We start from the raw sequence: 17,115 nt of genomic DNA, 5'->3' as shown, positions 1-17,115 counted from the left end.
GTCTCACATTTAGGTTTTAATCCATTCTGAGTTTATTTTTTTGTATAGTGTAAGAGAGTGGTCCAGTGTCATTCTTTTGCATGCAACTGTCCAATTTTCCCAACACCATTTGTTGAAGAGAATGTCTTTTTCCCGTTGTATATTCTTGCCTCCTTTGTCAAAGATTAATTGACCGTATAATCGTGTTTGGTTTTTTTTCTGGACTCTCTAGTCTGTTCTATTGATCTATGTATCTGTTTTTATGCCACTACCGTACTGTTTTGATTACAGTTTTGTAGTATATCTTGAAATCTGGAATTGTGTTATCTCTAGTTTTGTTTTCCTTTTTCAGGAGTGCTTTGGCTATTCAAGGACCATTGTGATTCCATACAAATTTTGGGATTATTTGTTCTATTTCTGTGAAAATGCCACTGGTATTTTGGTAGAGATTGCATTAAATCTGTAGATTGCTTTGTGTAGTATGGACATTTTAACAATATTGGTTCTCCCAATCCATGAGCATGGAATATCTTTCTATTTGTTTGTGTCATCTTCGATTTCTTTCTTTTTTTTTTTTTTAAGATTTTATTTATGGGGTGCCTGGGTGGCTCAGTCGTTAAGCGTCTGCCTTAGGCTCAGGTCATGATCCCAGAGTCCTGGGATCGAGCCCCACATCGGGCTCCCTGCTCTGCAGGAAGCCTGCTTCTCCCTCTCCCACTCCCCCTGCTTGTGTTCCCTCTCTCACTGTGTCTCTCTGTCAAATAAATAAAAGACTTTATTTATTTATTTGACAGAGAGAGCACAAACAGAGGGAGCATCAGGCAGAGGGAGAGGGAGAAGCAGGCTCCCCGCTGAGCAGGGAGCCTGTTGTGGGACTCGATCCCAGGACTCTGGGATCATGACCTGAGCCAAGGGCAGTTGCTTAACTGACTGAGCCACCCAAGTGCCCCTCACCTTCAATTTCTTTCATCAGTGTTTTACAATTTTCAGAGTACAGGTCTTTTACCTCCTTGGTTAAGTTTATTCCTAGGTATTTTACTATTTTTGGTGCAGTGGTAAATGGCATTGTTTTCTTAATTTCTCTTTCTGCCGCTTCATTATTAGTGTATAGAAATACAGTAGATTTCTGTATATTGATTTTGTATCCTGTGATCTTATTGAATTAATTTATCAGTTCTAGTAGTTTTTTGGTGGAGTCTTTAGGGTTTTCTATATATGGTATCATGTCATCTGCACATAGTGAAAGTTTTATTTCTTTCTTCCCAATTTGGATGATTTTATTTCTTTTTCTTGTCTGACTGCTGTGTCTAGGACTTCCAGTACTATGTTGAATAAAAGTGTGAATAAAAATGTCTCAGTTTTCAGGAGTCCATCAAAATCCTAAAGGAGAACACAGGTAGCAACCTTTTCGACCTTAGCCGCAGCAACTTCTTCCTAGAAACATCGCCAAAGGCACGGGAAGCCAGGGCAAAAATGAACTATTGGGATTTCATCAAGATAAAAAGCTTTTGCACAGCAAAAGAAACAGTCCACAAAACCAAAAGACAACCGACAGAATGGGAGAAAATATTTGCAAATGACATATCAGATAAAGGGCTATTATCCAAAATCTATAAAGAACTTATCAAACTCAACACCCAAAGAACAAATAATCCGATCAAGAAATGGGCAGAAGACATGAACAGACATTTCTCCAAAGAAGACATCCAAATGGCCAAGAGGCACATGAAAAAGTGCTCAACATCGCTCGGCATCAGGGAAATCCAAATCAAAACCTCAATGAGATACCACCTCACACCCGTCAGAATGGCTAAAATTAACAAGTCAGGGAACGACAGATGTTGGCGGGGATGTGGAGAAAGGGGAACCCTCCTACACTGTTGGTGGGAATGCAAGCTGGTGCAACCCCTCTGGAAAACAGTATGGAGGTTCCTCAAACAGTTGAAATTAGAGCTACCGTTCGATCCAGCAATTGCACTACTGGGTATTTACCACAAAGATACAAATGTAGGGACACGAAGGGGTACGTGTACCCCAATGTTTATAGCAGCAATGTCCACCATAGCCAAACTGTGGAAAGAGCCAAGATGCCCATCGACAGATGAATGGATAAAGAAGAGGTGGTATATATACACAATGGAATATTATGCAGCCATCAAAAGGAATGAGATCTTGCCATTTGCAACGACGTGGATGGAACTGGAGGGTGTTATGCTGAGTGAAATAAGTCAATCAGAGAAAGACATGTATCACATGACCTCACTGATATGAGGAATTCTTAATCTCAGGAAAGAAACTGAGTGTTACTGGAGTGGTTGGGGGTGGGAGGGATGGAGTGGCTGGGTGATAGACATTGGGGAGGGTATGTGCTATGGTGAGCGCTGTGAATTGTGCAAAACTGTTGAATCACAGTTCTGTACTTCTGAAACAAATAATGCAACATATTTTAAGAAAAAAGAAAAAGAAGAAGATAACAGGAGAGGAAGAAAAGGGGAGTATGTCAGAGGGGGAGACGAACCATGAGAGATGATGGACTCTGAAAAACAAACTGAGGGTTCTAGAGGGGAGGGGGGTAGGGGGATGGGTTAGCCTGGTGATGGGTATTGAGGAGGGCACGTTCTGCATGGAGCACTGGGTGTTATGAACAAACAATGAATCATGGAACACTGCACCAAAAACTAATGATGTAATATATGGTGATTAACATAACAATAAAAAAAAAGAATAAAAAAAAAGAAAAAAAATGTCTCAGTTTTTCACCATTGAGTATGATGTTAGCTGTGGGTTTTTCATATTATGTTGAAACATGTTTTTATTATATTGAGGTATGTTCCCTCTAACCATACTTTGTTAAAGGTTTTTATATGAATGGATGTTTTACTTTGTCAAATGCTTTTTCTTCATCTATTGAAGTGATCATATAGTTTTTATCCTTTCACTTGTTGATGTGATGTATCATGTTGGTTGATTTGCAAATATTGAACGGCCCTTACATCCTGGGAATAAATCCCATTTGATCATGGTGAATTATTTTCTTTAATGTATTGTTGTTAGATTAGTTTGCTAATATTTTGTTGAGGATTTTTGCATCTATGTTCATCAGAGATATTGACCTGTAGTTCTCTCTCTCTCTCTCTCTCTCTTGTAATGTCTTTATCTGGTTTGGTGTCAGGGTAATGCTGCCTTCATGGAATGAATTTGGAAGTTTTCCTTCCTCTTCTACTTTTTGGAATAGTTTGAGAGGAATAGTTATTAGTTCTTCTTCAAATGTTTGGTAGAATTCACCTGGGAAGCCTCTAGTCCTGGACTTTTGTTTGTTCGGGGTTCTTTGATTACTGATTCAATTTTGTTACTGGTATTGGTCTGTTAAAATTTTCTATTTCTTCTTGATTCAGTTTTGGGAGGTTATGCTTCCAGGAATTTATCCATTTCTTCTAAGATGTCCAATTTTTTGGAATATAATTTTTCATAATATTGTTATAGTCCTTTGTATTTCTGTGGTGTTGGTTGTTATTTCTCCTCTTTCATTTCTGATTTTGTTTATTTGAGTCCTCTCTCTCTTTTATTTGATGAGTATGGCCAAAGGTTTATCAATTTTGTTGATCTTTTCAAAGAACCAACTCCTGATTTCATTGACCTGTTCTACTGTTCTTTTTTAGTTTCTATTTAGTTTATTTCTGCTCTCATCTTTATTATTTCCTTCCTTCTACTGGTTTGGGGTTTTGTTTGTTCTTCTGTCCTTATCTCCTTTAGGTATAAGGTTAAGTTGTTTATTTGAGACTTTTCTTGTTTCTTGAGGTGGGCCTGTATTGCTAAAAACTTCCCTCTTAGAAGGGAAGTTTTTGCTGTATCCAAAAGATTTTGGACTGTTTGTTTTCATTTCCATTTGTCTCTATGTATTTTTTTAATTTCCTCTTTGATTTCTTGGTTGACCCATTCATTGTTTAGTGGCATGTTATATAACCTCTGTGTTTTGTCTTCTTTCCAGATTTTTTCTTGTGGTTCATCTCTAGTTTCATAGTGTTGTGGTCAGGAAAGATGCATGGTATGACTTTGATTTTTTTGAATTTGTTAAGACTTATTTTGTGGCTTAACATGTGATCTATTCTGGTGCATGTTCCATGTACAATTGAAAAGAAGGTGTATTCTACTGCTTTAGGATAGAATGTTCTGAATAAATCTGTTTAATCCATTTGGTCCAATGTGTCATTCACAGCCACTATTTCCTTGTTGATTTTCTTTTTGGATGATCTCTCCATTGATGTAATTGGGGTGTTAAAGTCTCCTACTATTATTGTATTACTATTGATTACTTCCTTTATGTTATTAGCTGCTTTATGTATTTGGGTATTCCCATGTTGGGTGCAAACTATTTACAATTTTTATATCTTCTTGTTGGATTGTTCTGTTTATGATTATGTAGTGTCCTTCTTTGTCTCTTGTCCCAGTCTTTCTTTGAAGGTTTATGTTTGTCTAAGTATTGCTACCCCAGCTTTCTTTTCACTTCCATTTGCATGATAAATGCTTTTCCATCCCTTCACTTCCAATGTGCACGTGTCTTTAGGCCTGAAATGAGTCTCTTGTAGGCAACATATAGAAGAGTCTTGCTTTTTTATGCATTGCATCTCCCTATGTCTTTTGACTGGGGTGTTTAGTCCATTTACATTCAAAGTAATTATTGATAGGTATGTACTCATTGCCATTTTGTTACTTGTTTTGTGGTTGTTTTTGTAGTTCTCTTTTCTTCTCTTGCTGTTTTCTCTCATGGTTTGCTAGCTTTCTTTAGTGATATACTTGGATTCCTTCTCTTTATTTTTTGCATATGTATTACCAGTTCTTGATTTGTAGTTACCTTTAGGTTTATATATAACATATTATGCACATAGCAGTCTATACTAAGTTGATGGTCACTTAAATTTGAACCCATTCTAAAAGCACTAAAATTTCAGTCCTCACTACCCCCCGCTTCACATTTTAGCTATATGGTGTCATGCTTTACATCTTTTTATTTTGTGATTCCCTTAACTGATTTTTATATACTTAATTTTACTGCTTTTTTTCTTTCTATTTTTCTTACTCCTGCTTATGGTCTTTCCTTTCCACTTAAAGAGTCCCCTTTGACATTTAACATTTCTTTTTTTTTTTTTTTAAGATTTTATTTATTTACCTGACAGAGAGAGACACAGTGAAAGAGGGAACACAAGCAGGGGGAGTGGGAGAGGGAGAAGCAGGCTCTCCGCCGAGCAGGGAGCCCAATGCGGAGCTCGATCCCAGGACCCTGGGATCATGACCTGAGCCGAAGGCAAACGCTTAACAACTGAGCCACCCAGGCGCCCCAACATTTAACATTTCTTGTAGGGCTGGTTTAGTGGTCATGAATTCCTTCAACTTTTGTTTGTCTGGGAAGCCCTTTATCTCTCATTTTATTCTGAATGATAGCCTTGCTGGATGGAGTACTTTGGCTGCATTTTTTCCTTTTAGCACTTTGAATATATCATGCCACTCCCTTCTGGCCTGCAAAGTGTCTGCTGAAAAATCAGCTGATAGCCTTATGAGATTTCCCTTATATATAATGTTTTCTTTTCTCTTGCTGCTTTTAAACTTCTCTGTTTATCACTACTTTCTGTCATTTTAATTACTCTGTGTCTTGGTGTGGACCTCATTTGGTTGATTTTGCTGGGGGTTCTTTGTGCTTCCTGAATCTGGATTTCTGTTCCCTTCCCCAGATTCAGGAAGTTTTCAGCTATTTGTTTCTTCAAATAAATTTCCTACCCCCTTTTCTCTCTCTTTTCCTTCCAGGATCCCTATAACGTGAAAGTTGTTATGCTTGATGGTGTTGTTGAGTTCCCTTAATCTGTTTTCATTTATTATTCTTTTTCTGCTGTTCGGCTTGATTGCTTTCCATTACTCTATCCTCTGGTCACTGATTTATTCTTCTGCTTCCTTTAGCCTATTTATTCCATCTGATGTATTTTTAAGTTCAGTTATTGTGTTCTTTGTTTCTGATTGTTTCTTTTTTATGTTTTCTATCTCTTTGTTGAGGGTCTTACTGAGCTCTTCTACCCTTTTCTTAAGTCCAGTGAGTATGCTTATGACTATTATTTTATTTTTTAAAAAAGATTTATTTATTTATTTGGGGGGGCAAAGGGGGAGGGAGAGAGAGTCTTAAGCAGACTCTAAACTCAGTGTGGAGCCTGACGTGGGGCTCAGTCTCATGACCCTGAGATCACGACCTGAGCAGAAACCAAGAGTCAGATGCTTAACTGACTGCGCCACCCAGGCACCCCTATGACCATTACTTTAAATTCTCTATCAGGCCTATTACTTATCTCCATTTTGTTGAGCTCTCTTGCTGTGATTTTGTCCTATTCTTTCATTTGGGACATACTCCTCTGTCTCCTTATTTGTCTAACACTCTGTGTGTGTTTCTATGTGTTAGTAAAGTCAGCTATCTCTCCTGCTCTTGAAAGTAGTGGCTTTATAAAGAAGAGGTCCTGTAGTGCCCTGTTGTGCAATGTTCCCTGTTCACCAGAACCCGGCACTTCAGGTTGTTTCCTGTGTGTTATATGCACCCTACTGTTGTGTCTGAGCCACTTTTGCCTTCAGTCCGGTTGTCTGTAATGGCTTTCTTTGCCTATTTAGTCCCTCTATTGTTAGTGGGCCAGGCTGTGCTGCCTGGGGCTTGAGTTGGGTGAGCCCAGGTATTTTCCAGAGCTGCACTAGCACCAAACTGCAGGTCGCTCTTGCTGTTTTGTCTCCTGTTAAGCTTTTGTTGATTGCCAGGGCCTGAGTAAGTAAGTGACATCTCATTAACTTTGCTATGTTCCACTGGTTAGGAGGAAGTCATTGCTCCTGCCTGCTCTCAAGGGAAGGAAATTACACAAAAGCATGAATGTCAGGGATAGGGATCATTGGGATTTTGGATTTTGGAAGGTGCTTACAGAGAGGCACTCTCCCATGACTCAGGACTTAAGTTCCTGGCAAAGAATACCTGGAACAAGTCTGATATTCTGCTGGTCCCTTAAATTTTGGAAATGTGGTGACCTAGAGAAAATAATGTGGATATGCTCAAACTGGTCAGAGTATTTAGGAAGGATTCAAAAGACTCAGGGAGTAGAGCATGCCAGAGTGGATGTATTATACAAGGCCAGAGAATCAATTAGATGATTTTGCTACTTGAGAAATCCCCAAAGACATACCTGTTGGTAAAACAGTAAGGAATGCTAGTGGAATGGTGGGGCACTGGAATTGTTAAGTTCATTGGTGGACTTCCTCTCTAGGTTGGGGTGGAATAGAAAATGCTGCTATAGATCTACATTCCCTTGTATCAGTGGGGTTTATAGGATTCTGAACTAGCAGAGGCCTGGAATTGGCACTTAACTGTTGGAGACAAGGTTATAATAATTAAAGTAACTGGCAGCAAGGCCAAAATTATAATGGGAAATTTGCCAACAGGTATATTTGGTGATGGCTAGTTGACCGTGGTGTTCATAGGAGAAGGATGTGTGGAAAGACATCAGGGGATTGTTTAACTTATATATACAAAAAGTTCAAGACTGAATAAGCAGAAAGCTGATGTTGGCAAACATAATGGCAAATCATAGTCCTTCTCCTAGTTTCCAGACCAGAGTTAGCTCTCGGAGCCTATTGATTCAAAGAAAGACTGGGTCCCCTTGAGGAAGTAACTTGCAACATCACAGCATGTGTTTGTAGTATATATTACCTCAGTCTTTCTTCAGAGAGACTTCTGGTCATTCACCAGAATAATTATATCTGGAGAATGAGGAAATACCAATCTTTTGAGGATGTTGGATACTGGTTCTAAGCTGAGACTGATACCAAAATGCTATCATGCCTCCATGGTATAATGTGGCTTATGGAAGCCAGGAGATAAATGGGGTCCTGGTCCAAGCCATCTCAGAGTGAGTACACTTTTTCTTATGCTGTGGTCATTTCTCTGGTCCCTAAATGCATAACTGGATGAATATAATAAACAGATGCAGAACCTTTACATAGGTTCCCTGACCTGTGGAGTAAGCACTATTATGATTGAAATGGGTAAGTGGGATCTGGTGAAATTGCATCCCCAAGCTAAGAAAGTAAGTCACAATTTATTCTAGTGGGATGGTAGAGATAAGTGCCACACTTAAAGAATTAAAGGATGGTGGGTGGTGCTCAGAATTATATCTCTTTTAACTCAGCAGTCTGGCTCATGCAAAGTCAAATGGATGAAAATGGGCCATGGCTGGCTACTGTAAACAAATAAATGAACAGACACACAAAAAAGTCCCTTGACAGCTGCCATATCAGATATGGTATCTTTACAAGAAAAGATAAGCATAATCTCTGGCACTTACTATGTAGTAACTGATATGATTAATGCTTCTTTTTTTTCTCATCAGATAAAAAGATCAAGAGCAGTTTATGTTTGCCTGGATGGGCAGCCATACATATTCACAGTTTTACCCTGGTACTATATGAACTTTCCTAATGCCTGTTATAATATGGGTACCTTGATCATCTTGACATTGAACAGAATTCTGGTCCATATCTTGATGATATTGTATTAATCAGATCTGCTGATCAGGAAGTGGCAAGCACTGTAGATATTCTGGTAAGACACCTGTACAATGCACATCTTTAGGGGACTACCCCATCAGTGAAGTTTTTAGGGGTTCAGTGGTCTGGGGCATGCTAAAGGTTTTTTGTTTTGTTTTGTTTTTGTTTTTTGTTTTTTTAGAGAGGGAGAGAGAGAATCCCAAGCTGGCCCAATGCAGGGCTTGATCTCACAACCCTGAGATCATGATGTGAGCTGAAATCAAGAGTTGGATGCTTAACTGACTGAGCCACCTGGATGCACTAGAATATCTTTTCCAGAAAGTTATTGCACCTTGAATAACCTACCACTAAAAGAGAAGTGCAATACTTGGAAGACCTTGGATTTTGGAGGCAGTATTTGCTACACTTGTGAATGATACATTCAGTCACATTATTGGGTGACTCAAAAAGACACCTGTTTTGAGTGGTATCAGAGCAAAAAAGGGTTTCTGTAGCATGTTCAAACTTTGGCATGAGAAAAAGTTTACTTACTATGCCTGAATTGTGTCCCTCCCAAAATTCATATGTTGATGCCCTAACCCCTCTCACCCTTCTGCTGACTGTATTGGAGATAGGGCCTTTAAGGAGGTGATTCAGGTTAAATGAAGGCATAAAGGTGGAGTCCTGTTAAGATAGAATGGTGCCTTTATAAGAAGAGAAAGACATCAGACCCCTCTCTTCACCATGTGAGAACACAGTGAGAAGGTACTGGTCTGCAAGCCAGGAAGAGGGCCCTCACAAGAACCCATGCTGGCACCCTCGTCTTAGCCTTATTGCCTCCAGAGCTGTGAGAAAATAAATTTCTGTTGTTTGAGCCACCCAGACTCTGGTATTTTGTTATGGCAGTCTGAGCAAACTAAAATAAGTCCCCTTTATTTTGGCCATATCACTTGGCATATTCTATATGCTATGTGTTTAATCTTTCCTATGGTAGATTAAAGACACTGGGTGTAGCCTCTGGTAAGACCTAGGAAGAGAGTTGCAGAGTAGACCAATAGGATTCTGAAATACAATCATATCATATGCAGCATGGAACTATTTTTTTTTTTTTTTGAAAAGGAGCACATGGGCACTGTAGAGACCTAATACTTGACCGTGAAACACCAAATGACTATGGGGCCAGAGTATCCCATGATGACTTAGGTATTGGCTGACCCACAAATTATAATTTTGGTGGGTACAGCAGCAATTCATCATACAATGGAAATAGCACAGTTGCAATTAGATCCAACTTGGTCCAGAGTTACAGAAAAAAGGTGGTTCTTCTCTCATGTCTACTACTTCTACTGCACTAACACTCCTCCTTCAGATTGGCCTGCAGCGTCATGGGTGGGGGAGTTCTTATAACTGGGTTTTAGAGATAAAACACCCAGGTGTGGTTTACAAATGAGTTGGCTATCTGGATGAACCAAGGGATATGAACTACAAAGTATGTGCTTCTTTGTGTCTCATGTTAATGCTCACAAGAAAGTATCTGACACAGAGGAGACATTGAACAATTAATTTGTTGGATAGGATGACTGGTTCAGTGGTTATGAGGCAGCTTCTGTTCTCAGCTACTCCAATGCTTGTGTGATGGCCAGTGAGGCAGTGATCATCGACATTGTACATGTGCCTCTCACCATAAGTGATTTAGATGTTTTGGCTGCCAAACTTTCAGCCCAGAGACAAATGCTGAGACCTCAACGTCAGGGAGACCATTTGGAGAATACACTGGTGACATTGGACCCTTTGACTCTTGAGGGGGCAATAGTTTGTCTCTACTGAGGTTGATCTCTATTCTAGGTATGGATGTAGCCTCCCTGCCTGCAGTGTCTTGGCCGGCACTGCCATCCGACAGCTTATAGAGTACCTGATTTTTAGACATGGAATCTCATCTAATATCTCTTTAGATGAAGGGAATCTTTTTTTTTTTTTTAATGAAAGACTTGCCACAATGGGCACCTGATCCAGGAATCTACCAGTTTGCATTAATGGCATCATCAGGAAACTACTGGTCACCTACAGCATGCTGGAAAAAACCTCATAAATGAGCAGCTAAGGAGATAGTTTGGAGATCACCACCGTTTAGGGTTATGGTGATGTCCTTCAAGATGTGGCATATATTTTAGAAAAATGGTTATTCAGTGGTGCTTTGTCTTTGATAGCTAGAATATATTGACCTAGGAACCCAGGGTCTCTTACCATCACTTCTATTTGTGGAGGTGCTGGGTTATATGGTATGTGCAGAATTGATTTGATTACATAATGTCAGATGGTTCTCCAAAAGGCCACCAGCAGTGCTTAATGGCTCCCATAGCCCTTCATTTTCCACTAACACCTGGCATCACCTAGCTTTCTGAGTTTTTCCCTACAGTAAGGAAACACAGGGCGTGGGTACAGGAAGGGGCATCATATTTAGGAGCCCAGAGAATTTCAGATTCTGTGAGTCTTCTCTATTTCTTCATCTCTCATTCTTCATACCAATGGGCAATGAGAACCCATAAACTCCTCAGTAACAGTTCTTTGAGATAACAAAGTTCTAGAAATTCTGGGTGCTGTGAGGCTCCTCTGGGATAGGTTTGGAAGGGAAGACACCACAAAACACAGAGAAGTTTGTGAGAAGTTTATTTTACAGACCACAACAGATATTCCAGCCAAGTTTCCTTAAAGGAACCACCCTGGGGGGCAGTTAGACAAGGGCTTCCACCAAGATCAGACTACCTGTATACCCCGAATGGTATAGAAATATTTTTGTCCATTGGGCACCACTGCCTTATTAGGGCAGATACCTTCTTTTTCAATAATGTGGACCATTGCTGCTATTGCCATAGTTCCTGAAAGAGACAAGGACAAAGATCTTCTCTGATAACACTCTAACCCCATTTCCTGGCTTTTCTACTAGTTTCAGGCACCTCCTTACTAGGGCCCAGTTTCCCTAAATCATTTGCAAATGTATCTCCCTTAAGCTTTTCTCACACAACCCCTCCACTTTCAGACGTGGGCATAGTCCCCATCCACTCTCCCCTCTTCTTTCCTCCTTTCTCTCCACCCTTCTGCCCGACATTCTGCTCCACATCCGGAGTCACATTTCTCTTTATGGTTTCCCCTGCCCTAGTGGATAGTTCTTCCTTTGGATGACCCCTATACTTACTATTGACTTCAAAGTCCCAGTAGAAAGTTCTTGGATAATCCTCACAGAGGCAGGCGGTGTAAATATAATTAAAAGGACCATCCATTGTATGGCTGCCTCGGAGGGAAGTTTTAATCTGTGGAGGAGGAGGTGGGCAGAGAGGACCCTGTGTTAATCTGGGGAGTGGGAAAGGGAGAGAAAGGCAAGAGAGCGTGAAGAAGGAGGACAACATCTTTCATGTGCAAAGAGCAGGGACGGATGTAGACCAGAGGCACCGTGGAGTCCACTTTTGTAGTATCATTTTGGGAACAAAAGTCTAGGTCAGGTTTTCTGTCAACATGTCCTCAAATTCCTGCTTTAGTGCCACCGTGGGTCTGGGCTCTGAAAGGAAGAGTTAGTGAATTGACAGGGCAAGGAGAACTCATTCTGGGGCAGCCTTCACTGGAGAGCAGGTTTGCTGTTGTTCCCTGGCCAGGGATTTCAGGAACTGGTCTGTGACCACAGCGTGGCTCTTGGGTGTGGAGACCAAAACCAGGTCTTGTTGCCAGAACCATGCTCCTCTCGAACTCTGTGACCTTTGATGATTGCAGTGACATCTCTCAATCTCTCTTTCCTTGGTTGTGAGAGGAAAACAGTTACTTACCAAAGTTGGCTGTAAGATAAACAAAGGAAATCTTGAAGGTAAATTTCCTTTTTTAATTTGAGAGGGGTTTACAACTTGAGATATGTAAGTTTCAGCAGCATTAGGAAGTTTTTGTCTGGTTAGTGTTCAGCACGGGGGTGTTATCCTGGAGTTCATAGACCCAGAGGGTCTGTGAACTCAGATGGAAAGAAATTGCATCTTTATTTTATTAACATCTCACTGAAATTGAGTATTCCTCCTGTTATGTCATCAAAGATCCTAAGTGGCATTAGCAGTGTGTATGCTTTTATCGTGAAGAGAAACATAGATATGTTAGTATTACTTGGCAGGTTTATATATCTCAAAATATTGCCTGCACTCATCACTACCTTGAACATGGGGACATTATCATGGGGTTGCATGGTCATGGCTGGGGCCATCTGCCTATCTCCTGAAGCTTGCCCAGGTAACTGGCAACCGTGCACCGAATAGCCCGTCAGCTCCAAACAGCGAATTCAAGTGTTCTCACCATTGGAATTTTACTCAGAATATTTTGAAGATCCAGGTGTTTCTTTCAAGAACCCTACCCTTGGGACCCCTGGGTGGCTCAGATGGTTGAGTGTCTGCTTCGACTCAGGTCATGATCCCGGAGTCCTGGGATCGAGTCCCACATTGGGCTCCTTGCTCAGCAGGGAGCCTGCTTCTCCCTCTGCCTGCCGCTCCCCCTCCTTGTGCTCTCTCTCTCTCACTATCTCTCCCTGTCAAATAAGTAAATAAAATCCTAAAAAAAAAGAAGCTACAAATAAAAATTGTTGACCAGAATTAAGAAAATTTCCTACAAATTCTTTCTAATTTACAATATCATTTATTTTATGAGATTCCTTGTACTTGGGTAGGTTTTAAAAAGATTGCCTTATTTTATTGTGTTAGCATTGTTCTTAAAACATAGTCCTTATAATTACTGTAGCACAAAAGTATTTCACATGTGATTTTGTTGATTAAACACACTTTTTTTTACACCTATCACTTTCTCAGGTGGAAATGGTGTTTCATTATCTATCATCACCAGAAACTACCATTATCACAAGACATTCTCATTCCTTTTGTCATCTGTGGTTATGATAAATAAAACACAAAATTGAAAAATTATGATGTGGCCTCCCTCCCACCCCCAATTAACATACAAGTTTCATATTCTTGAACTGTAAACAGACAAATTTGACAAAGTAGCTGTGTTGTTCTTTGCTCAGTGATCAGAAATCTTTCTCTTACAGGTATGGGGCCATTTTTAGAATGTATTCTTATGAATAACAGTCTTCATGCTCCCAATTTTGTGTTTGATTTAATCATCATACGTAAATCTAATTTGAGTTAGGAAACTCCTGCCATAGGAAAAATGCTTGTGCTGCCTGAGAGAGTGCCCTTCTGGAAGGAGTCAGTGTGGAGACGCCTGGGTCTTGGCCCTAGAACAGTGGTAGCTAACAAGGGGCAGATTGTGTGTGCGTGACAGCATGTGAGAAGGTTGCTGGCAGGGAGGAGAAGACACACTGTTTCCTGGGGAAGAGCCTCTGTGGATTAAACCTACACAGACCCCTTTTCCTCATGGCCCAGAGCAGCCAAACAGGAGTGATAATGCACAGGTGAGACTTACATGCATTTCCATTTGAGAACCTCTGATCTAGTAAAGGGATCGGACCTCCCTCCCACAACTGCTGAATTGGAGAAAGTGGGGAGGAGAGTGTGGGCTCCTTGTTGGGGAGAGGAGGCTGGAACGAGAATGAACTACTGATGGTAGAGCAAAAGGGCAGAGGGAGAGGCAATGAACACAACCTCTGCTCAGAGCTTACTGCAGGGGAGGGAATCATACCCCATGTGTTCTCTGCAACATCGCTCTTGTGCCCACCTGCCTCAATCCACTGGATGGGGTTGCAGTTTTCCTTGTGAGAACCCCCTATCCCACCCCTCATCTCGAACAATCATGTCCAGGACCTTAGAGGATGTCTTACCTCTTCTCCCCCAGCTCTTACACTTCTCCTCTCTTCTTCCTCTCAGCTCTGCTTTTCTCACTACTCATTCTTTCTTTCCTTCTTATCCTTCCTACACCTCTTTGGATCCAGTTCCTTCATCTGTAAAATGAGAATAGTAATCTTCCCCAAGGTCTGATGATTGTTCTGGGGCTCAAGTAGCATAATACATATGAGAACTGGGAGCATGAGGATTGCTATTCAGCATTTTATTAAGTATAATATGCAACAGTAAAGTGAGAGACTAATCTAATTGTACTCATACCTAAGGAGTCAGAGTTTTCTTGAGTTTACTTCCCCAGGCCTCTACTTACCACCATACATTCTCTTAATTCTGTTCCAACTGTAAGCTTCAGAGTGACTTCTTCATTTTCTTCTGCTGTTTGGGGCATCTGCAAGTTCATTGTTATCACTCTTCGACTGGTTTTGGGAAAAGAGAAGCAGGGCAGAAATCAGAGATCTGTCCACAAGAGAGACGAGCACAATGAGCAGAGCAGAGGGCACAGGGAAGGTGCAAGGGGAAGGGGATGATGGGATCTGAATCATTTGCTGAGCATCAGAACCCTTGGAAATCCTTGATCCTTGTTTGGTTTGGTTGTTTTCTACAGACTTTGTTTTGTTTAATAAAACAACTTTGATGCTTTATTTAAAACAGAGCATCATTGTTCTTTCCACTGACAAAAAAATAAATTAAAAAAGAATAAAAATACAATGTCACATGTCATTTCTTAATAAAATCCTCCAAGTTCTGTTGATTGTCTACTAAGTGGGAAGGCTCAAGTCATTGTTAGTAGAAATATTCCATATCAACAGAATCATACTAAACCTTAAACATCTTAATGCACTGGAGGAATTTTTAGAGTCATCCTTGAGATCCTCCTTCTTTGGTTCCTGGTGGGGCCTAGGAATTTGTATTTCTTTAGCTCTGCAGTGAATTTGGACACATGGCCATATTTGGGAACTTTAGATGCTACCCTATTTTCAAGCCACATACCACAATCTGATGGGAAAAGGAAATGGAGGCAGAGGGAAGTCAAGGATTCTTCCATCAGGGAGAACTGGGTTCAGGACTAGGAGACTTACTTTGTCTCTTCCAGAAACTCCTGGTTGAGCTCTTTTGGTGTTGGGTGGGACAGGAGGAAATTCAGGCTTTTGGCTACAATGCTTCATGGTCCCATTTTACTGGAGTAAAGCATCTCAGATTTTGGAGATATCCCATTTCTTGTACCAGTTGCTCTAGTGCGAAGTGCACAGGAAAGGGTGTGAAGACTTAAGTGTCTCCAAAATTCCTCTCATTTATAAATGAATTTAGGATTGATAAAATGACCAGCTTAGCTAGAGTGAGTGATCAGATCAGCTTGCCTGGGAGTGAGGAGCTTCCTGGGATGAGGGCCTTTTAGCGCTAACACCGAGAAATTCCTGAGCAAACGGTAATGGCTGATCACCCTAATTAGTGTAGCTTATTTCAATGACTTGCTGCCCCATCTCAGGGTGGGGTGACATCTGTATCTGAACCTACCCCTACTCAATGTTTCTTAGGACACTGGCCTCCACTATACCAACTTGTCAAAACTCTGAAGGGTTTACTCCATCCAGGAGAGGATATCTGGTCATGCCACAGAGGGTACCATCAGAATCACAACCTAAAAACCCAGCATTCAAAACCATATTCCCGTAAAGAAAACCCTCTAGATTTGCCAAGTGTCCCTGCTTCTCCCAGACCCTGCTCCATTTCCTACTTCATTTTGCCCAATTTTCCTGCTTCCTTCAAGTATGTACCCTCAATGATTTGGCTTCTGAACCTGTGCTCCTGGATCCTACTGTGGGTGGTGGGTGAGTGTGTACTTTCTTTTGTCTTTGGGCTTCAGAGTAGGGAGAATGTCTAAGCTGCTGGGCTAGCTTAACTTCAGACCATGTGGTCAAGGATCAATGATCAAGGTCTCTGATCCTTTAGTGAGTCCTGCCAAAATTGCTCAAAGCTATCACTGAAACTCACAGACCTGCTAAACATTCTGTTCTAGGAGACGAGGTGTGAGAACATAAAGTTTACTGAGCAGAAATCTAACAAAGGTGTAGACTATGGACAGGATGTAGATCAGAACCAAAGAGCAAGACTGATTGTTAATTACAGCCTTTACGCACACTGGGTGCCATATTTCCATGGACAACCTAGAAGCATCCAGTGGAAATATGAGGGGAGTTGATAGGACTTCTAAGAGGAGAGAAGTGGGACTTGACCTGGGGTTTATAAGTGTCCCTGGGACTGGAGTTCTGGGAAGTTGAAAAGTTTTCAGGAAGGGATATATAGATTTCCAGGCTAGGATAGGAGCCCTCCCTGAAAGGATTTTTGTGAGGAAGAAAAAGGCTTGGCTCACTTGTCTTCCTGAGCTTTGTTGGTCCCCAGCTGCAGACAGAGAACTATGAGCAGGACGCCGGGGCCGGCTCTGAACAGGAGCTGGAGAAGGTGCATGTTGGACGAGACAGGAATGTGATGTCCTAGAGAAGTACTGTCCCAGGTGCCCAGCATACTCCTTATATGTAGATCGAGGAAGTGGGAGAGCTGCCAAGCGGATCCATGAGGTCAATTACCCAATTATCCTTCCCACTCATGCTCTTTCCATTGTTGACCTAAAGTTTGTTTTTCTATGGAAAAAGTCAACATTCAGCTACAGTGTTCGAGTCTGGGAAAGGAGTTAGATTATCCTTCCTCATTTACGTAGTATACCAGAGTTTCTCAGAATAGCCAGGACCTCAAAAAACATAGCAGCTCTTTCCTAGCT

At 41.0% G+C, this 17,115-nt stretch overlaps 1 protein-coding gene across 1 annotated transcript; it reads right to left on the bottom strand.

The window, feature by feature from the left end:
* Positions 1-11,184: 11,184 nt before the first annotated feature.
* LOC113911250 (prolactin induced protein) lies at positions 11,185-16,827 on the bottom strand. Its single transcript, XM_027573588.1, has 4 exons — positions 16,711-16,827; positions 14,650-14,755; positions 11,711-11,825; positions 11,185-11,393 (listed from the first exon to the last, which is right to left on the bottom strand). The coding sequence occupies exons 1-4, from the start codon at positions 16,803-16,805 to the stop codon at positions 11,272-11,274; spliced, it is 438 nt and encodes a 145-aa protein (XP_027429389.1). The 5' UTR covers positions 16,806-16,827; the 3' UTR covers positions 11,185-11,271.
* Between the last annotated feature and the right edge of the window lie 288 nt (positions 16,828-17,115).

Source organism: Zalophus californianus, chromosome 12 (genome assembly GCF_009762305.2).
Source record: "Zalophus californianus isolate mZalCal1 chromosome 12, mZalCal1.pri.v2, whole genome shotgun sequence".
NCBI classification, from domain to species: domain Eukaryota; kingdom Metazoa; phylum Chordata; class Mammalia; order Carnivora; family Otariidae; genus Zalophus; species Zalophus californianus.
Note: the sequence above shows the minus strand (reverse complement) of the source record. Positions and strands in the feature narration are given on the sequence as shown.

Bases quoted from the DNA above. Each gene is read 5' to 3' on its own strand.
- LOC113911250 (XM_027573588.1), bottom strand. From the start codon at position 16,805: ATGCACCTTCTCCAGCTCCTGTTCAGAGCCGGCCCCGGCGTCCTGCTC. The intron at 11,826-14,649 runs GTAAGTAGAGGC...CCTCCTCCACAG, and splicing joins AATTAAGAGAATGTATGGTG to ATTAAAACTTCCCTCCGAGG. The intron at 11,394-11,710 runs GTAAGTATAGGG...TGTCTCTTTCAG, and splicing joins CTGGGACTTTGAAGTCAATA to GAACTATGGCAATAGCAGCA.